Below are 19,743 nucleotides of genomic sequence, written 5' to 3'. Positions count from 1 at the left end.
TCCTGGCTCCCAGCCCCTGTGCTCTAAGCAGTAACTTCCCCTCCCCTCTGGGAGCCAGGCCGAGAACCCAGGAGTCCTGGCTCCCAGCCCCCGTGCTCTAAGCACTAGCTTCCCCTCCCCTCTGGGACCCAGGGGGAGACCAGGAGTCCTGGCTTCCAGCCCCCGTGCTCTAAGCACTAGCTTCCCCTCCCCTCTGGGAGCCGGGGCGAGAACCCAGGAGTCCTGGCTCCCAGCCCCCGTGCTCTAAGCACTAGCTCCCCCTCCCCCCTGGGAGCCGGGGCGAGAACCCAGGAGTCCTGGCTCCCAGCGCACTAGCCCGCCGTGCCCCGCAGCTGGCGGAGGAGAAGGCGATCCTGGCGGAGCAGCTGCAGGCGGAGACGGAGCTGTTCGCCGAGGCGGAGGAGCTGCGGGCGCGTCTGGCCACCAAGAAGCAGGAGCTGGAGGAGATCCTGCACGAGCTGGAGGGGCGGGTGGAGGAGGAGGAGGAGCGCTGCCAGCAGCTGCACAACGACAAGAAGAAGATGCAGCAGCACGTTCAGGTACCAGGGGACGAGAGGGGGAGACCTCCTTGTGGTGCCAAGGCCCGAGGGGCACAGCCCAGCTGGCACGTCCGGGCCACCCCATGGGGCTCTGCTGGCATCCCACATCTTCTCCCAGACCCAGGAGAGAACCCAGGAGTCCTGGTTCCCAAGCTCCCCTGCTCTAACCACTAGGCACCACTCCCCTCCCGGAGCCAGGGATTGAAACCCGGAGTCCTGGCTCCGAATCCCTCCCCCCCAACTACTAAACCCAATTCCCCCATCCCAGAGCTCGGAATGGAACCCAGGAGTCCTAGTTCCCAGCCCCCACCCCTACTCTAACCACTAGGCTCCACTCCCATCCCAGAGCCGGGATCGGGAAGGAGGCCCTCTCCCACCCGTCTTGTGAGGTTGTTCTGCGACTGGCGCCTCTCTGCCTGGGCTGTCTTGGGAGGGAGCTGCCCCGGCTGCCCCTACTGCCAGCCAGCCCCGCACCCTACAGCCCTCCATGGGTGCCCATGCCCCTGAGCTCCGCCGATGGCCAGCCCTGTGCCCCCTGATGCCCACCAGTGCCCACCCCCCTGAGCCATGCACCCCCCGACCTCTGCCACTGCCCATGTCCTGAGCCCCACCGACGGCCAGCCCCAAGCCCTCTGACATCCCGCTGCCCCCCAGGACCTGGAGGAGCAGCTGGAGGAAGAGGAGGCGGCTCGGCAGAAGCTGCAGCTGGAGAAGGTGACCACGGAGTCCAAGATGAAGAAGATGGAGGAGGATTTGCTCCTGCTGGAGGACCAGAACTCCAAGCTGCACAAGGTGAGAGGGCCCCGGGCTGTGTGCCCCGCATGCTGGGGAGGGGAGTCTGGTCCCCGCTGCCCAGTCCACCCTTTGTGCCCCCTCCCTGTGGGGCTCTATGCCCCCTTGCCAGCCCCTGTGGTTGGGTTCTTCATGGGGGTGAGAAGAGATGCTCCCGGGTCTGTGTGTCTTAGCCTCAGTTTGGATCCTGTTCTCACTCTGGATCGGAATGTGGGTTTGAGCCCAAACAGAGATCTGAATTGTGATCCAGGTGTGACTCTGGATCTTAACTGGAAGCTGAGTTTTTCGTGACACCTAGAATGGAGTCTGAATCTGGTTCAGATTCTGGCTCTTAATCTCCTGCTGAATTGGAATCCAGATCTGACTCTGGATCTGAATTTTAATCCAAATATTCGCCAGTTGTTAATCTGGATCTGAATCTGAATTTTAATCTAAACCTACATTTGAATCCGAATCTAGATTTGAATCCAAATCATATTATTCTGGATCTGGGTTTTAATCTCACTTTGAATCTGGATATTAATTTGATTCTGGATCTGAATTTGAATCCAAACGTACACTAAATCTTAATCTGAATTTGGATCTTAATCTCATTCCAAATCTGAATTTTAATTCAAACCTGTATATTAATCTGAATCTAAATTTGAGTCCACATTTTAATTGCCCCCTGAATCTGGCTCTTAATCTCACACTGAATCTGACTCTTGATCTGAATTTGAATCCAAACATACACTGGATCTTAATTTCACTTTAAATCTGGACCTTGATCTGAATCCCAGTGCACTCTTGAATCTGGATTTTAGTCTTAATCTGACCTTCAGTTGCAGTTTTCATCCTAATCTGAATTATAGTCCACACTTAAATCTGATTTAAGATCCAGAACAGGGTCTGTATCTGAATTTGAATCTAAATTTGATTTTCTGATCCTGATCTGGCACTAGTTTTGATCCGAATCTGGATCCAGATCTCATGTAGGTGCAAGATGCAAATGCAACTGAATTTGAATCCAAGCCTGGACGGGGATTTTACAAATCCCCATCTGATCCCTAATCTGCATACGAATAGGAATTAGAACCCAAACTCTCAACTGATTCGAAGTCCAGTTCTGAACCCAAATCCGGGATGGTTGAGCTGAACCTGTGATCCAGATCAGGACCTCACCAGCTGGGGTGTGACCCAGAGCTGAAGCCGGCTCTGTGCCGTGATCTAAATCTCCATCAGAATCGGTGTTTCCGTACCCATTCAGATCTGAATCCGGATCCAGCCGTGAAGCGTCCCCCCGAACCCGCCCGCGCCCTAGCTGGGTCCATCCCCCATTCCTTTCCCAGTGGGGAGGGTTGGTGGGAGCGGGTGGGTCCCCGGCACGGCCTGACCTGCGCCCCGCGTCCCCCAGGAGCGGAAGCTGATGGAGGAGCGCCTGGCGGAGTTCACCTCGCACATGACGGAGGAGGAGGAGAAGGTGAAGAGCCTCTCCAAGCTGCGCAACAAATACGAGGCCGTCCTCGCCGACATGGAAGGTGAGGGGTGGGGGATGGGCCCTTGGGGGACCCCGGCATCCGGGTAGGGGAGGCCCTAGCAGGCCTGGCTGGCACAGGGGATGGGAGAGATGGGGGGTGCTCACCCCTGGGCGGGCCGAGCGGTGTGTTGGGGGGCAGGGATGGGGAGTGGGGGAAGAGATTCCCCAGGGGCTGACCCCCCCCCCCCCCGCAGAGCGGCTGAAGAAAGAGGAGAAGGGGCGCCAGGAGCTGGAGAAGCAGCGACGTCGGCTGGACGGGGAGACGAGCGACCTGCAGGAGCAGCTGCTGGAGCTGCAGCAGCAGCTGGAGGAGCTCCGGGCCCAGCTGGCCCGCAAGGAGGCCGAGCTGCAGGCTGCCCTGGCCAGGTGCCCCCCCAGAACCCCCCCATTCCTCATCCAGGCCCCCCCTAGTTTCCCCCATCCCCTGGCTGGGTCTCCCCAGAGATCTGCTCCCAACTCCTGCCTGGGGACCCCCAACCCGCTCCCCTAGGATCCCTGCTGCGTCCTCCCATGGTCAGAGACCCCTGCTCTGCTTTCCCCCTCCAGGATCCCCCTGCCCTGCCCCCCCCCACCGGGATCCCCCTGCCCTGCCCTCCCCACTGGGATCCCCCCTGCCCCATGCCCCTATCCCAGTGGGATCCCCCTGCCAGATACCTGTTGCCTAACCCCCTGCCAGCCCTATAGCCACCGACCCCCTGCTGAGCTCCCCCCCGGCTGGCTGCCCCCCCGGGAGCTAACCCGCTTACTCCCCCCCCACGGTGCTGACCCACTCTCTGCCCCGCAGGCTGGAGGAGGAGTCAGCCCAGAAGAACCAGGCGCTGAAGGCCCTGCGGGAGCTGCAGGCCCAGCTGACAGAGCTGCAGGAGGACGTGGAGACAGAGCGGGCGGCTCGGGCCAAGGCCGAGAAGCAGCGACGGGACCTGGGCGAGGAGCTGGAGGCCCTGAAAACTGAGCTGGAGGATACGCTGGACTCCACCGCCACCCAGCAGGAGCTACGGTGCGGTGCCACTCGCGTCCCCGAGCCTGGCTCGCCTCCCCCCAGAGCCAGCCGCATCTCCGCACATCTTCCCCAGAGCTGCCTACGTCCCCGGGCCTGGCTCGCCTCCCCCCGGAACCAGCCGCATCCCCATGCACCTTCCCCAGAGCCGCCCACGTCCCCAGGCCTGGCTCGTCTTCCGCCAGAGCCAGCCGCATATCCGCGCACCTTCCCCAGAGCCGCCCACGTCCCCGGGCCTGGCTCGCCTCCCCCCGGAGCCAGCAGCATCCCTGTGCACCTTCCCCAGAGCCGCCCACGTCCCCAGGCCTGGCTCGCCTCCCCCCAGAGCCAGCTGCATCTCCGCGCACCTTCCCCAGAGCTGCCTACGTCCCCGGGCCTGGCTCGCCTCCCCCCAGAGCCAGCCGCATCTCCGCGCATCTTCCCCAGAGCCACCCACGTCCCCGGGCCTGGCTCGCCACCCGCCAGAGCCAGCCGCATCTCCGCGCACCTTTCCTCAGAGCCGCCCACATCCCCAGGCCTGGCTCGCCACCCGCCAGAGCCAGCCGCATCTCCACGCACCTTCCCCAGAGCTGCCCACATGCCTGGGCCTGGCTCGCTTCCCCCAAGAGCCAGTTGCATCCCCGCACACCTTCCCCAGAGCCGCCTACATCCCCGGGCCTGGCTCGCCTCCCCCCAGAGCCAGCCGCATCCCCGCACACCTTCCCCAGAGCCGCCTACATCCCCAGGCCTGCCACCCGCCAGAGCCAGCCGCATCCCCGCGCACCTTCCCCAGAGCCGCCCACGTCCCCGGGCCTGGCTCGCCTCCCCACAGAGCCAGCCACATCCCAGCACACCCTCCCTGGCCTGCCTATCCCCGGGGCTGGTGTGCACCATCACCATAGCCCACCTGCCTCCCCCCAGAGCGAGCCGCATCCCTGTATGCCTGGCCTATCTACCCCTGGGGCTGGCTGTATCCCCAGGCCTGGCCCACCTCACCTCAGAGCCAGCCGCATTCCCACGCACCTCGTCCGCTTCCCCTGGGAGCCGGCCACGACCCCACGCACCCGACTGCCTTCCCCCAGAGCCAGCTGCATCCCTGTGCACCCACCCGGAGCCGGCAAAGTCCCCGTGCACCCAGCCCACCCACGTCTCAGCCTAGGGCGAGGAGTTCCCGGAGCAGTAGCCCCTCTGCGCCCCCAGCCTGTGGCTCACTGCTGCCCCCCCGCAGGTCGAAGCGGGAGCAGGAGGTGGCAGAGCTGAAGAAGGGGATCGAGGATGAGGTGAAGGTGCACGAGGCCCAGGTGCTGGAGATGCGCCAGCGACACGCCCATGCCCTGGAGGAGCTGTCCGAGCAGCTGGAGCAGTTGCGCCGGGTATGGGCCGGGAGGGGAAGGGTCCCCCACGGGGCTGGGTCCTCCCTGCTCTCCTGTGCCTGGATCTCTGTTGTGCCAGGCTCCCTCAGCCTTCCCCCCTTCCATCTCCCCCCAGTGCTGCCTGGGGAGAGCTCAGTGGGGTCAGCATGGGCAGGGGCTGGCAGCCCGGACTCCTGGGTTCTCTCCCCAGCTCTATGAGGGGAGCGGTGTCTAGTGGTGAGAGCAGGGGTCAGGAGCTGGCAGCCTGGACTCCTGGGTTCTCTCCCTGGCTCTGGGAGGGGAGCAGGGTCTAGTGGTGAGAGCAGGGGGGTCAGGCGCTGGCAGCCCGGACTCCTGGGTTCTCTCCCTGGCCCTATGAGGGGAGCGGTGTCTAGTGGTGAAAGCAGGGGGCAGGGGCTGGCAGCCCGGACTCCTGGGTTCTCTCCCTGGCTCTGGGAGGGGAGCAGGGTCTAGTGGTGAGAGCAGGGGGGTCAGGAGCTGGCAGCCCGGACTCCTGGGTTCTCTCCCTGGCTCTGGGAGGGGAGCAGGGTCTAGTGGTGAGAGCAGGGGGGTCAGGAGCTGGCAGCCCGGACTCCTGGGTTCTCTCCCTGGCTCTATGAGGGGAGCGGTGTCTAGTGGTGAGAGCAGGGGGTCAGGAGCTGGCAGCCCGGACTCCTGGGTTCTCTTGGGCTCTGCTGTGGGGTGTTAGCTCTGTGTGAGGTAGGTCTCGGCCCCCCCAGGTGAAAGGCACCCTGGAGAAGGCGAAGCAGGCGCTGGAGGGGGAGAAGGCGGAGCTGGTGCAGGAGGTGAAGGGGCTGCAGGCCACCCGGCTGGACTCGGACCAGCGCCGCAAGAAGCTGGAGGGGCAGGTGCAGGAGCTGCAGATCCGGGCCAGCGAGGCCGAGCGAGCCAAGGCCGAGCTTGCCGACCGCGTGGGCAAGCTGCAGGTGAGACCCCCCCTTGCCCCTGGATCGTACCCATGGATCCCCTCCATCCACCCCGGTATCCTGCTGCCTCCCTGCCCCCCTGGGCCCATCTACCCAGATATCCTGCCCCCTCCATCACCCCTCTGAGCCCATCTACCCCGGTATCCTGCCCCCTCCCTGCCCTCCTGAGCCCATCTACCCAGATATCCCGCCCCCTCCATCACCCCTCTGAGCCCACCCACCCCGGTATCCTGCTGCCTCCCTGCCCCCCTGGGCCCATCTACCCAGATATCCTGCCCCCTCCATCACCCCTCTGAGCCCATCTACCCCAGTATCCTGCCCCCTCCCTGCCCCCCTGAGCCCGTCTACCCAGATATCTCGCCCCCTCCATCTCTCCTCCGAGCCCATCTACCCCGGTATCCTTCCCCCTCCCTGCCCTCCTGAGCCCATCTACCCAGATATCCCGCCCCCTCCATCACCCCTCTGAGCCCATCTACCCTGGTATCCTGCCCCCTCCCTGCCCTCCTGAGCCCATCTACCCAGATATCCCGCCCCCTCCATCACCCCTCTGAGCCCATCTACCCCGGTATCCTGCCCCCTCCCTGCCCTCCTGAGCCCATCTACCCAGATATCCCGCCCCCTCCATCACCCCTCTGAGCCCATCTACCCCGGTATCCTTCCCGCTCCCTGCCCTCCTGAGCCCATCTACCCAGATATCCCGCCCCCTCCATCACCCCTCTGAGCCCATCTACCCTGGTATCCTTCCCCCTCCATGCCCTCCTGAGCCCATCTACCCAGATATCCCGCCCCCTCCATCACCCCTCTGAGCCCATCTACCCTGGTATCCTTCCCCCTCCATGCCCTCCTGAGCCCATCTACCCAGATATCCCGCCCCCTCCATCACCCCTCTGAGCCCATCTACCCCGGTATCCTTCCCCCTCCATGCCCTCCTGAGCCCATCTACCCAGATATCCCGCCCCCTCCATCACCCCTCTGAGCCCATCTACCCCGGTATCCTTCCCCCTCCATGCCCTCCTGAGCCCATCTACCCAGATATCCCGCCCCCTCATCACCCCTCTGAGCCCATCTACCCCGGTATCCTTCCCCCTCCATGCCCTCCTGAGCCCATCTACCCAGATATCCTGCCCCCTCATCACCCCTCTGAGCCCATCTACCCCGGTATCCTTCCCCCTCCATGCCCTCCTGAGCCCATCTACCCAGATATCCCGCCCCCTCCATCACCCCTCTGAGCCCATCTACCCCAGTATCCTTCCCTTCCCTCCTGAGCCTATCTACCCAGATATCTTGCCCCCTCCATCACCCCTCTGAGCCCATCTACCCCGGTATCCTTCCCCCTCCATGCCCTCCTGAGCCCATCTACCCAGATATCCCGCCTCCTCCATCACCCCTCTGAGCCCATCTACCCCGGTATTCTTCCCCCTCCCTGCCCTCCTGAGCCCATCTACCCAGATATCCCGCCCCCTCCATCACCCCTCTGAGCCCATCTACCCCAGTATCCTTCCCCCTCCCTGCCCTCCTGAGCCCATCTACCCAGATATCCTGCCCCCTCCATCACCCCTCTGAGCCCATCTACCCCAGTATCCTTCCCTTCCCTCCTGAGCCCATCTACCCAGATATCCTGCCCCCTCCATCATTCCTCTGAGCCCATCTACCCCAGTATCCTTCCCTGCCCTCCTGAGCCCATCTACCCAGATATCCCGCCCCCTCCATCTCTCCTCCGAGCCCATGTACCCCAGTATCCTGCCCCCCCGTGCCCCCAGCCCAGCAGATCATCCCTTTGGGACGATGGGGGCCATGGAGCAGGGTCGCTGAGCTCCCCCGTCTACCCTGGGCAGAGTGAACTGGACAGCGTCTCAGGGGCCCTGGGCACCACGGAGTCGAAGACGACCAAGCTCGCCAAGGAGCTGGCCACCGCGGAGTCCCACCTGCAGGACACCCAGGTAGGGCCCCCCCCGGGGAACGTGGGGCTAAGCCCAGCAGGTGCCGGCTTGGGGGCAGTGGTTCAGGGCGGGGGGACGGGCTCTGGGAAGTACGGGGTTAATGCAGAGGTGGGTGGCGGGGGGAGGGGATGGAGCAGTTTCTGAAGGGGGGGCTGGGAATGGGGCCTGGGCTGGGGGAGCCAGGTGGGGTGGGGCCAGGGAAGTGGGGCCTGGCTAGTGTGGGCAAGGTGGTGTCTGGTAGGCACAGGGCGGCTCTGCCCCTGGGCCTGGGGGTCTGGCAGGGGCCTGCGGTGGGGTCTCTGCTCTGGGCGGGGTCGGGGTCTCTGCTGGGGGTCGGGGTCTGCCGTGGGGTCTCTAACCCAGGGTCAGGGGGAGGGGCCTGTGGCGGGGTCTCTGACCCGGCTCCTGGGGCGGGGCCTATACCCCAGGGGCAGGGCCTGCGGTGGGGTCTCTGCCCCGGGGTCGGGGTCTCTATCCTGGGGTCAGGGTCTCTCCCTGGGGTCAGGGGGAGGGGCCTGCAGTGGGGTCTCTGCCCCGGGGTCGGGGTCTCTATCCTGGGGTCAGGGTCTCTCCCTGGGGTCAGGGGGAGGGGCCTGCAGTGGGGTCTCTGCCCTGGGGTCGAGGTCTCTGCTGGGAGTCGGGGTCTACAGTGGGGTCTCTGCCCTGAGGTCAGGGGTCAGGGTCTGTGGTGGGGTCTCTAACCTGGGGGCAGAGGGAGGGGCCTGCGGCAGGGTCTCTGCACTGAGGTCGAGGGATGGGGTCTGCGGTGGGGTCTCTGCCCCGGATTCGGGGGAGGAGCCTGCGGTGGGGTCTCTGCCTGGGGTCAGGGGTCAGGGTCAGCGGCAGGGTCTGTAACCTGTGGGCAGAGGGAGGGGCCTGCGGTGGGGTCTCTGCCTGGGGTCAGGGGTCAGGGTCAGCGGCAGGGTCTCTGGTCCGGTCTCTAACCCGGGGGCGGGGCCTGCGGTGGGATCTCTGCCCTGGATTCAGGGGGAGGAGCCTGTGGTGGGGTCTCTGCCTGGGGTTGGGGGTCAGGGTCTGCAGCAGGGTCTCTAACCTGGGGTCGGGGTTTCTGCCTGGGGTCGGGGGTCAGGGTCTGCGGCAGGGTCTCTAACTTGGGGGCAGAGGGAGGGGCCTGCGGTGGGGCCTCTACCAGAGGTTGGGGGTCAGGGTCTGCGGTAGGGTCTCTAACCCGGGGTCGGGGTTTCTGCCTTGGGCCAGGGGTCACGGTCTGTGGCGGGGTCTCTAACCCGGGGTCAGGGTTTCTGCCTGGAGTCGGGGGTCAGGGTCTGTGGCGGAGTCTCTAACCTGGGGGCAGAGGGAGGGACCTGCAGTGGGGTCTCTGCCTGGGGTTGGGGGTCAGGGTCAGCGGCAGGGTCTCTAACCTGGGGTTGGGGTTTCTGCCTGGGGTTGGGGGTCAGGGTCTGTGGCAGGGTCTCTAACCCGGGGTTGGGGTTTCTGTCTGGGTTGGGGGTCAGGGTCTGCGGCAAGGTCTCTAACTTGGGGTCGGGGTTTCTGCCTGGGTCGGGGGTCAGGGTCTGCGGCAGGGTCTCTAACCCGGGGTCGGGGTTTCTGCCTGGGTCGGGGGTCAGGGTCTGTGGCAGGGTCTCTAACCTGGGGTCGGGGTTTCTGCCTGGGGTTGGGGGTCAGGGTCAGCGGCAGGGTCTCTAACCCGGGACAGGGTTTCTGCCTAAGGGTCGGGGGTCAGGGTCAGTGGCAGGGTCTCTAACCCGGGGTCGGGGTTTCTGCCTGGGCCGGGGATCAGGGTCAGCGCAGGGTCTCTAACCCGGGGTCGGGGTTTCTGCCTGGGCCGGGGGTCAGGGTCAGCGGCAGGGTCTCTAACCCGGGGTCGGGGTTTCTGCCTGGGTCGGGGGGCAGGGGCAGGGGCAGGGTCTCTAACCCGGGGTCGGGGTTTCTGCCTGGGGTCGGGAATCAGGGTCTGCAGCAGGGTCTCTAACCCGGGGTCAGGGTTTCTGCCTAAGGTCGGGGTCAGGGTCAGTGGCAGGGTCTCTAACCCGGGGTCGGGGTTTCTGCCTGGGCCGGGGGTCAGGGTCAGCGGCAGGGTCTCTAACCCGGGGTCGGGGTTTCTGCCTGGGGTTGGGGTCAGGGTCAGTGGCAGGGTCTCTAACCCGGGGTTGGGGTTTCTGCCTGGGCCGGGGGTCAGGGTCAGTGGCAGGGTCTCTAACCCGGGGTCGGGGTTTCTGCCTGGGCCGGGGGTCAGGGTCAGCGGCAGGGTCTCTAACCCGGGGTCGGGGTTTCTGCCTGGGTCGGGGGTCAGGGTCTGCGGCAGGGTCTCTAACCCGGGGTCGGGGTTTCTGCCTGGGTCAGGGGTCAGGGGCAGGGGCAGGGTCTCTAACCCGGGATGCCCCCCCCCCCCCCAGGAGCTGCTGCAGGAGGAGACGCGGCAGAAGCTGGCGCTGGGCTCGCGGGTCTGGCAGCTGGAGGAGGAGAAAGGCGCCGTGCTGGAGCAGCTGGAGGAGGAGGAGGCTGTGAAGGCCAACCTGAACCGCCAGATCCAGGCCCTGCAGCAGCAGGTGGGCCCGGCCGGGGGCCGCAGGGGGGTGCAGCCAGCACGGAGCTGGCGCAGTGTGCACAGGTGTGGGTGGTGCAGCAGGTGCACTGTGAGGGTGCCGGGGATGTAGTGGGTGCCAAGCGCTGGCACAGTGGGTGCAGTATGAGGGGCACAGTGGGTGCTATGTGAGGGGTGCCGGGGTGCAGCGTGGGGATGCAGTGAAGGGGACGCAGTGGTTGCAGAGCACTGGCACAGTGTGCTTGGCATGGCAGGTGCAGTGTTTCCTGCCCTGGCCCCCTCTTTGTTCCATCCCTGCTCGCGTCCCAGCGTCTCCCGAGAGGGGGGCATTTGCTGGCTCGGGTGAGGAGCATGTCCTGGGACTGGCTGACTGTGGGATGGGGAGCTTGGGGGGTGCGTGGGGCCGGCCAGCTCCGGGGTGGTGGGCTGTGGGGGCGCGTGGGGCCGGCCGGCTCCGGGATGGGGGGTTGTGGGGGGGCGTGGGGCCGGCCGGCTCCGGGGTGGGGGGCTGTGGGGGTGCGTGGGGCCGGCCGGCTCCGGGGTGGGGGGCTGTGGGGGCACGTGGGGCCGGCCGGCTCCGAGGTGGGGGGTTGTGGGGGCGCGTGGGGCCAGCTGGCTCCAGGGTGGGCGTCCCGCTCCCCGGCTGACCCGGCTGCCGGCAGGTGGTGGAGGCGCGGCGGAAGCTGGAGGAGGACGCGGGCACGGCGGAGGCGCTGGAGGAGGCCCGGCGGCGGGCGGCCCGGGAGCTGGAGCTGCTGGGGCAGCGCTGGGAGGAGAAGGCGCAGGCAGCCGAGAAGCTGGAGAAGAACCGGGCGCGGCTGCAGCAGGAGCTGGACGATGCCAGCCTGGAGCTGGGCCAGCAGCGCCAGGCTGTGGCCAACCTGGAGCGTCGGCAGAAGAAGTTCGACCAGGTGAGGACGCAGCCCCTGCCCCCTGATCCCCCACCACCCCATCCCCTGCCGCTCCCCATCCTCCGCTGCCCCCGCCCCCCACTACCCCATCCCCCTCTGCTCCCCCTGCTGTCCTCCCCCTCCACTGCCCCCCTCCCCTGCTTCCCCCCCGCCCCTCGCAGCTGCTTCCCCCTATTGCCCTCCTGCCCCCTTCTCCTCCCCCCCTGCTCCCTTCCCCCACAGCCACTGACTCCTCCATCCACTGACCTCCCCATCCAACAGCCACTGACTTCCCCCTCCCCACGTCCTATCAACCCCACTGTTACGGAGCCTCCCAAATCCTACTCACCCCTCCCCTGTATCCCCCTCCAGCCCCCAGCCTGGCCAGGGCTCCCCTTCCCCACCCTCTAGCCTGGCGGAGGCTCCCCTTCCTGACCCCCCAGCCTGGCCAGGGCTCCCCATCCCCACCCCCCAGCCTGGCCACGGCCCCCCTGACGCGCTGGCCCCCGGCAGATGCTGGCGGAGGAGAAGCTGGTGTCGGCGCGCCACGCGGAGGAGCGGGACCGGGCCGAGGCCGAGGCCCGGGAGAAGGAGACCAAGGTGCTGTCGCTGACCCGGGCGCTGGAGGAGTCGCTGGAGCTGCGGGAGGAGCTGGACCGGCAGAACAAGCAGCTCCGGGCTGAGCTGGACGATCTGGTCAGCTCCAAGGACGACGTCGGCAAGAACGTAAGGAGCTCCACCCAGACGCCTGGGTTCTGCCCCTGCCTTGGCATGGGGAGGGGGGCCTGGGCTGGGAGCCAGGAGTCCTGGGTTCTCTCCCCAGCTCTGGGAGGGGCGTGGGGTCAAACACAGCTGTGTGTGCCTGGGAGGGCCGTGGCATGGTGCATGCTGGGAGCACTGGGTGCGGTGCACACTGGGAGCCCTGGTGCGGTGCTGGGAACCTGGGTGTAGTGCATGCTGGGAGCCCTGGGCCGTGCCCCCAGGAGGGCCGTGGTGCAGTGCATGCTGGGAACCTGAGCGTAGTGCATGCTGGGAGCCCTGATGCGGTGCACGTCGAGAGCCCTGGCCCATGTCCTGGGAGGGCTGTGGCGTGGTGCATGCTGGGAACCCTTTGTAGTGCATGCTGGGAGCCCTGGGCCGTGCCCTTGGGAGGGCCGTGGCGCAGTGCATGCTGGGAACCTGGGTGTAGTGCATGCTGGGAGCCCTAGGCTGTGCCCCTGGGAGGGCGATGGTGCTGTGCACGCTGGGGACGGCAGCGCGGTGCCTGCTGGTGATGCCGGCTCAGTGCATGCTGGGAACCCTGGTCTGTGCCCTCCCACAGGTGCACGAGCTGGAGCGGTCGAAGCGGGCGCTGGAGCAGCAGGTGCAGGAGATGCGGGCGCAGCTGGAGGAGCTGGAGGACGAGCTGCAGGCCACGGAGGATGGGAAGCTGCGGCTGGAGGTGACCCTGCAGGCCATGAAGGCGCAGCACGAGCGGGAGCTGCAGAGCCGTGACAACACCGACGACGACAAGAAGAAGCTGCTCGCCAAGCAGGTGGGGGCAGCCGGGGGCTGCCGGGGCTAGGGGGTTGGCGGGGAGGGGGCTGGGCCAGCGGCAGGCTGGTGCCCACTGGCTGCAGGGCGGGCGCTGTCCATGGGTGACCCCTTTTCCCCCCCCATCAGGTGCGGGACCTGGAGCAGGAGCTGGACGGCGAGCGGAAGCAGCGAGCCCAGGCGGTGGCAGCGCGGAAGAAGCTGGAGCTGGACCTGCAGGAGGTGCTGGGGCAGATCGACGCCGCCAACAAGGGGCGCGAAGAGGCCGTCAAGCAGCTCCGCAAACTGCAGGTGGGGGGCGTGGCTTGGGACCAGGGGGAGGGGCCTGGGGGCAGGAGGAGGATCCTGTGGGGCTCAGGGAGGAGCATCAGGCACCTGGCTGGGCTACAGGGGAAGCCAGAAGGGGAGCAGTGCATGCTGGGAGCTGGAGTATCTTGTTCCTCCTCCTCCTATGTTATGGGACCCTGGCATCCGGGTGCTCTTGGGTGGGGCTTACCCTGCATTATGGGATCCAGGCGCCCCAGGGGCAAGGCTTACCCTGCGTTATGGGACCCAGGCATCCAGGCGCCAAAGGGGTGGGGCTTAACCTGCTTCCAGGGGCGAGGCTTACCCTGCGTTATGGGACCCTGGCATCCGGGTGCTCTGGGGTGAGGCTTACCCTGCATTATGGGACCCTGGCATCCAGGTGCCAAAGGGGCGGGGCTCAACCTGCTTCCAGGGGCGGGGCTTACCCTGCATTATGGGACCCAGGCATCCAGGTGCCAAAGGGGCGGGGCTCAACCTGCTTCCAGGGGCGGGGCTTGCCCTGCGTTATGGGACCCCGGCATCCGGGCATCCCAGGGGCAGGGCTTACCGTGTGTTATGGGACCCTGGCGTCCTGGCACCCAAGAGGTGGGGCTTACCCTGCATTATGGGACCCTGGCGTCCGGGCACCCAAGAGGTGGGGCTTACCGTGCGTTACAGGACCCTGGAGTCCGGGCACCCCAGGGGTGGGGCTTACCCTTCCTTACGGGATCCCTCTCACTTGCTCTCAACCCATCCCCGCAGGCCCAGATGAAGGAGCTGTGGCGGGAGGTGGAGGAGTCACGCACGTCCCGCGAGGAGATTTTCATCCAGTCCAGGGAGAACGAGAAGAAACTGAAAAACTTGGAGGCGGAGCTACTGCAGCTGCAGGAGGTGAGGGGGCGGAGCTACTTCAGCTGCAGGAGGTGAGGGGCTGGGGCTCTTTCATTGGGGGCGGAGCTACTGCAGCTGCAGGAGGTGAGGGGGTGGGGCTCTCATTGAGGGCGGAGCTACTTCAGCTGCAGGAGGTGAGGGGGTGGGCCTGTTTCATTTTGGGGGCTGGGCTAATGCAGCGACATGAGGTGGTGGGGGCGGGTACATGCTGTGGGGGTGTCAGTGCCCCACGAGCACAGTCAAGACCCCCCCGCCTCTGACTCCTGCCTCACCCGTTCCAGGAGCTGGCGGCGGCTGAGCGAGCCAAGCGGCAGGCGCAGCAGGAACGCGACGACCTGGCCGACGAGCTGGCCAATGGCGTCAGCGGCAAGTGAGTGCCCCGCCCACTGCATAGGCCCCACCCACTGCCGTAGGCTCTGCCCCTGCCAATGACGAGTGCCCTGGGCCCTGCCCGGTGCACAAAGCCCAGCCCCCCTGCCCACGGTGCGCCCCGCCCCGCCTCTGACCTGTTGTGAGCTCCACCCCCTGCTGCCGTGAGCTCCACCCTCTGCTGCCGTGAGCTCTGCCCCCTCTGCCTGCCCCACCCACTGCCATGCCCGCCCCACCCATGCCCCATGTATGCCATGTCCATGACCCACCCCATCTTTTCATTTGCCCCACCCACTGCCCCTTGCCCCTCCTGCTCCCTTGTGAACACCCTGCCCCCAGCCGCTGCTGCTGCCACAATCTGTATCCTGGGCACGGAGCAGGAGCTGCTTGCCCCAGAGATGCCCCTGCCCCGGGCTCCCGGCCCCCCTCAGCCCAGGCCGCCCTCCCCGCAGGTCGGCGCTGCTGGATGAGAAGCGGCACCTGGAGGCCCGGATCGGGCAGCTGGAGGAGGAGCTGGACGAGGAGCAGAGTAACGCGGAGCTGCTGAACGACCGTTACCGCAAGCTGAGCCTGCAGGTGGGTGGGGGTCGAGAGCCCTGCAGTGCCCCCTGCTGGGCCCCCACAGCCCAGCGCCTCCTGCTGATCCCCTGCCCCGCTCCCCGCAGCCCAGCGCCCCCTGCTGGGTCCCCACAGCCCAGCGCCCCCTGCTGATCCCCTGCCCCGCTCCCTGCAGCCCAGCGCCCCCTGCTGGGTCCCCGCCCGACCCCTGAAACCCAGCACCCCCTGCTGGGCCCCCACAGCCCAGCGCCTCCTGCTGATCCCCTGCCCCGCTTCCCGCAGCCTAGCGCCCCCTGCTGAGCCCCCACAGCCCAGCGCCCCCTGCTGATCCCCTGCCCCGCTCCCTGCAGCCCAGCGCCCCCTGCTGGGTCCCCGCCCGACCCCTGAAACCCAGCGCCCCCTGCTGGGCCCCCACAGCCCAGCGCCTCCTGCTGATCCCCTGCCCCGCTCCCCGCAGCCCAGCGCCCCCTGCTGGGTCCCCACAGCCCAGCGCCTCCTGCTGATCCCCTGCCCCGCTCCCCGCAGCCCAGCGCCCCCTGCTGGGTCCCCACAGCCCAGCGCCCCCTGCTGGGTCCCCGCCCGACCCCTGAAGCCCAGCACCCCCTGCTGAGCCCCACACCCCGCTCCCCGCAGCCCAGTGCCCCCACTGACCCCCACCCCACTCCCTGCAGCCCAGCAGCCCTGCTGAGACCCCGCCCCGCTCCCTGCAGCCCAGCACCCCCTGCCGAGCCCCTGCTCCGCTCTCTGCCCCCGCCCCGTTCCCTGCGGCCCAGCGCCCCTTTTTGCCACCTTCGGGGCCAGCACTGACTGTGAGGGGAAGCGCCTGGTGGGACAGGGGGTCCCAGGCCTCGCGTGACCAGCCCCCGCCCCCCCACAGGTGGAGACGCTGACGACGGAGCTGGGGGCCGAGCGCAGCTTCTCGCAGAAGGCGGAGAACACCCGGCAGCAGATGGAGCGGCAGAACAAGGAGCTGCGAGCCAAGCTGGGCGAGCTGGACTCCTCCGTCAAGGCCAAGTACAAGCTGACCATCGCCACCCTGGAGGCCAAGGTGGCCCAGCTGGAGGAGCAGTTGGAGCAGGAGTCCAGGTGACCCTGGGCCCAGACCCCCTGGGAGGGGGTTACCCAGTATGCCCCGGGGCTGGACATCAGGGTGGGGGTGGAGGGGCAGAGCCTGTGAAACAGTTCCCAGCATGCTCTGGGGCTGTATCCCCTGGGGTATAACCCACTGCTGGGGGACCAGGGGGCCTGACTACCCAGAATGCTCCAGGGTCAGAGCCATGGCCAGAGCAGGTGGAGGGCTTGGTATTTGTCTACCCAGAACCCTCGGGGGGTCAGAGAAGGGATGTGGCTGCCCCAGGGGATTCTGGGTATGGTGCACCCCCCCGTGAGCTGTGGCTGACCTTCCCCACCGTCCCCCCCGGCTCAGGGAGCGGATCCTGTCGGGGAAGCTGGTGCGCCGGGCGGAGAAGCGGCTGAAGGAGGTGGTGCTGCAGGTGGAGGAAGAGCGCCGGAGCGCCGACCAGTTCAAGGACCAGGTATGGGCCCGCCCCACAGCATCCCCCCTCTGCCCTGCCCTCCCCTGCCATGCCCCTCAGTGCTCCCTGCCAGCCCCATGGCCTGCTCGGTCCCTTGTCGCATGGCGCCCCCCTGCCGACACCAGTACCCCGCAGCATGGCACCCCCCACTGACCCTCTGCCCTGCCCTGCCCCATGGCACCCCCCACTGACCCTCTGCCCTGCCGTGCCGCATGGCAGCCCCTGCCAGCCCCATGGCCTGCTTGGCCTCTTGTGTCATGGTGCCCCCCAGTACCCCACAGCACAGCACCCCCCACCGCTCCACTGCCCTGGCCAGCCCCACGGCGCCCCCTGCCAGCCCCATAGCCTGCTCGGTCCCTTGTCGCATGGCGCCCCCCTGCTGACACCAGTACCCCGCAGCATGGCACCCCCCACTGACCCTCTGCCCTGCCCAGCCCCATGGCCTGCTCAGCTCCTCGCGACACGGCGCATCCCGGCCCCCTGTCCCATGCCCAACCTCCCCCCCAGCGTGTGTGGGCCAGCGCCCCGCACTCCCTGCGGCAGGCGCCCCCTGGTGCCCTCGCTGAGCCGCCCGCTCCGCGCCCGGCAGGTGGAGAAGGGCCACATCCGGCTGAAGCAGCTGAAGCGGCAGCTGGAGGAGGCGGAGGAGGAGGCGTCACGGGCGAACTCCAGCCGGCGCCGCATGCAGCGGGAGCTGGACGATGTCACCGAGTCGGCCGAGTCCATGAACCGCGAGGTCACCACGCTGCGCAACCGGCTCAGGTGACCGGGGGAGCAGGGGCACCAGGCTGCAGATGGGGCACTGGGCACCTGGGGGTTGGAACCTGGTTCTCCTCGTGGGGCTGGGGGGGTAGAACCCGGTTCTCCTCGCGGGGCTGGGGGGGTAGAACCTGGTTCTCCTCGCGGGGTTGGGGGTTGGAACCCGGTTCTCCTCGCGGGGCTGGGGGTTGGAACCCGGTTCTCCTCGCGGGGCTGGGGGGGTGGAACCCGGTTCTCCTCGCGGGGCTGGGGGTTGGAACCCGGTTCTCCTCGCGGGGCTGGGGGTTGGAACCCGGTTCTCCTCGCGGGGCTGGGGGGGTGGAACCCGGTTCTCCTCGCGGGGCTGGGGGTTGGAACCCGGTTCTCCTCGCGGGGTTGGGGGTTGGAACCCGGTTCTCCTCGCGGGGCTGGGGGTTGGAACCCGGTTCTCCTCGCGGGGCTGGGGGGGTGGAACCCGGTTCTCCTCATGGTGCTTGGGGGGGGGAGAACCCGGCTCTCCTCGCGGGGCTGGGGGGGTAGAACCCGGTTCTCCTCGCGGGGCTGGGGGTTGGAACCCGGTTCTCCTCGCGGGGCTGGGGGGGTGGAACCCGGTTCTCCTCGTGGGGCTGGGGGGGTGGAACCCGGTTCTCCTCGTGGGGCTGGGGGGGTAGAACCCGGTTCTCCTCGCGGGGTTGGGGGTTGGAACCCGGTTCTCCTCGCGGGGCTGGGGGTTGGAACCCGGTTCTCCTCATGGTGCTTGGGGGGGGGGGAGAACCTGGCTCTCCTCGCGGGGCTGGGGGGGTGGAACCCAGTTCTCCTCGCGGGGCTGGGGGGGTGGAACCCGGTTCTCCTCGCGGGGCTGGGGGGGTAGAACCTGGCTCTCCTCGCGGGGCTAGGGGTTGGAACTCGGTTCTCCTTGCGGGGCTGGGGGGGTAGAACCAGGCTCTTCTCGTGGGGCTAGGGGTTGGAACTTGGTTCTCCTTGCGGGGCTGGGAGGGTGGAACCCGGTTCTCCTCGCGGGGCTGGGGGGGTAGAACCTGGCTCTCCTCGCGGGGCTAGGGGTTGGAACTCGGTTCTCCTCATGGGGCTTGGGGGGGGGTAGAACCAGGCTCTTCTCGTGGGGCTGGGGGGGTAGAACCTGGCTCTCCTCGCGGGGCTGTGGGGGTGGAACCTGGCTCTCCTCATGGGGTTGGGGGGTGGAACCTGTCTCTCCTTGTGGGGCTGGGGGGGTTGAAACCCTGCTCTCCCAGTATGGGCACTGGGCACCCATCCAAATCCTGCCCTGCACATCTGACCCCAGAGCTCTTCCTGCCGTGCCCGTCAGCCCCCCCAGGGATGGGGGTCGGTCCAGCTCTCGGGGGCGGGGTGGGGGCCATGTGCTGCTGGGGGCCAGCTGGTGCTGGAGAAGGGTGTCAGCCGGGCAGCACCACCAGGGCTCAGGTGAAAGGCATCTATGCGCACTAGTTCAGCACAGGAGGGGAAACTGAGGCACAGGGATGGGGGTGGGATCTACAGAACAGCCATGAAGAGAACCCAGGAGTCCGGGCTCCCAGCCGCCCCCGCTCCAGCCTGCTGTGTCCGCTAGCCCCCTTCTCTCCCAGGCTGGGGAAGTCTCTGTCCCTCTCACTTTCTCTGTCTCTCCTGTTTCCTTCTCTCTCTTCCGACCCCTCAGCAAGTTGGAGCGTCTCCAGCGCAAGTACGTGCCCCCCCGGCTCCTGCTGCCCCCCGACATGCCAGCCCTGTGTGCTGTGTGGCAGTGCCTGCTCCCGGTGCCCTGTGGGGGAGGGGCTGCTTGTGTGCGTGTTGAGGGGGGAAGGGGCTGAGCCATCAACGGACGGGGATCCCCCCGAGCTCCCTCTGCTCCCTCCTGGGGTCCCCCATCCAAACTCCCCTCCCCCACCAGTGGTCGTCCCCCCCCCAAGCTCTCTCTGCCCCCTTCTGGGGTCCCCCACCCCAAACTCCCCTCCCCCTAACAGCAGTTCCCCCCTCGAGCTCCCTCTGTCCCCTTCCGGGGTCCCCCACCCCAAACTCCCCTCCCCCTAACAGCAGTCCCCCCTCGAGCTCCCTCTCCCCCTTCTGGGGTCCCCCATCCAAACTCCCCTCGTCCACCCAGTGGTCCTCGCCTCTGAGCTCCCTCTGCTCCCTCCTGGGGCCTCCATCCAAACTCCCCTCCCCCACCAGTGGTCGTCCCCCCCGAGCTCTCTCTGCCCCCCTCTGGGGTCCCCCATCCAAACTCCTCCCCCCACCAGCGGTTCCTCCCCCCTGAGCTCCCTCTGCCCCTTTCTGGGGTCCCCCACCCCAAACTCCCCTCCCCCTAACCGCAGTTCCCCCCCTCGAGCTCCCTCTGCTCCCTCC

The 19,743-nt window shown here is 67.3% G+C and overlaps 1 protein-coding gene across 12 annotated transcripts in view; it reads left to right on the top strand.

Annotated features, from left to right (window-relative positions):
- LOC115641537 (myosin-10-like) overlaps positions 1 to 19,743 on the top strand; it is a 58,936-nt gene that overhangs the window by 36,238 nt on the left and 2,955 nt on the right. For 7 of the 12 annotated variants that reach the window (XM_030544748.1, XM_030544746.1, XM_030544749.1 and 4 more), the window contains 20 exons: positions 333 to 539; positions 1,194 to 1,331; positions 2,725 to 2,848; positions 3,042 to 3,213; positions 3,632 to 3,844; positions 5,052 to 5,196; positions 5,916 to 6,122; positions 7,958 to 8,062; positions 10,441 to 10,593; positions 11,252 to 11,500; positions 11,993 to 12,205; positions 12,801 to 13,013; positions 13,142 to 13,303; positions 14,060 to 14,188; positions 14,470 to 14,558; positions 15,010 to 15,133; positions 15,993 to 16,201; positions 16,542 to 16,650; positions 17,240 to 17,412; positions 19,061 to 19,084. In XM_030544748.1, coding sequence (XP_030400608.1) covers positions 333 to 539; positions 1,194 to 1,331; positions 2,725 to 2,848; positions 3,042 to 3,213; positions 3,632 to 3,844; positions 5,052 to 5,196; positions 5,916 to 6,122; positions 7,958 to 8,062; positions 10,441 to 10,593; positions 11,252 to 11,500; positions 11,993 to 12,205; positions 12,801 to 13,013; positions 13,142 to 13,303; positions 14,060 to 14,188; positions 14,470 to 14,558; positions 15,010 to 15,133; positions 15,993 to 16,201; positions 16,542 to 16,650; positions 17,240 to 17,412; positions 19,061 to 19,084 — 3,158 coding nt within the window. The remainder of the gene's footprint in view (positions 1 to 332; positions 540 to 1,193; positions 1,332 to 2,724; positions 2,849 to 3,041; positions 3,214 to 3,631; positions 3,845 to 5,051; positions 5,197 to 5,915; positions 6,123 to 7,957; positions 8,063 to 10,440; positions 10,594 to 11,251; positions 11,501 to 11,992; positions 12,206 to 12,800; positions 13,014 to 13,141; positions 13,304 to 14,059; positions 14,189 to 14,469; positions 14,559 to 15,009; positions 15,134 to 15,992; positions 16,202 to 16,541; positions 16,651 to 17,239; positions 17,413 to 19,060; positions 19,085 to 19,743) is intronic. The other 5 variants (XM_030544754.1, XM_030544747.1, XM_030544753.1 and 2 more) reach the window with 1 other exon arrangement.

This window comes from Gopherus evgoodei, unplaced genomic scaffold (assembly GCF_007399415.2).
Source record: "Gopherus evgoodei ecotype Sinaloan lineage unplaced genomic scaffold, rGopEvg1_v1.p scaffold_35_arrow_ctg1, whole genome shotgun sequence".
NCBI classification, from domain to species: Eukaryota; Metazoa; Chordata; order Testudines; family Testudinidae; genus Gopherus; species Gopherus evgoodei.
This window is presented reverse-complemented; position numbering and strand designations above follow the sequence as displayed.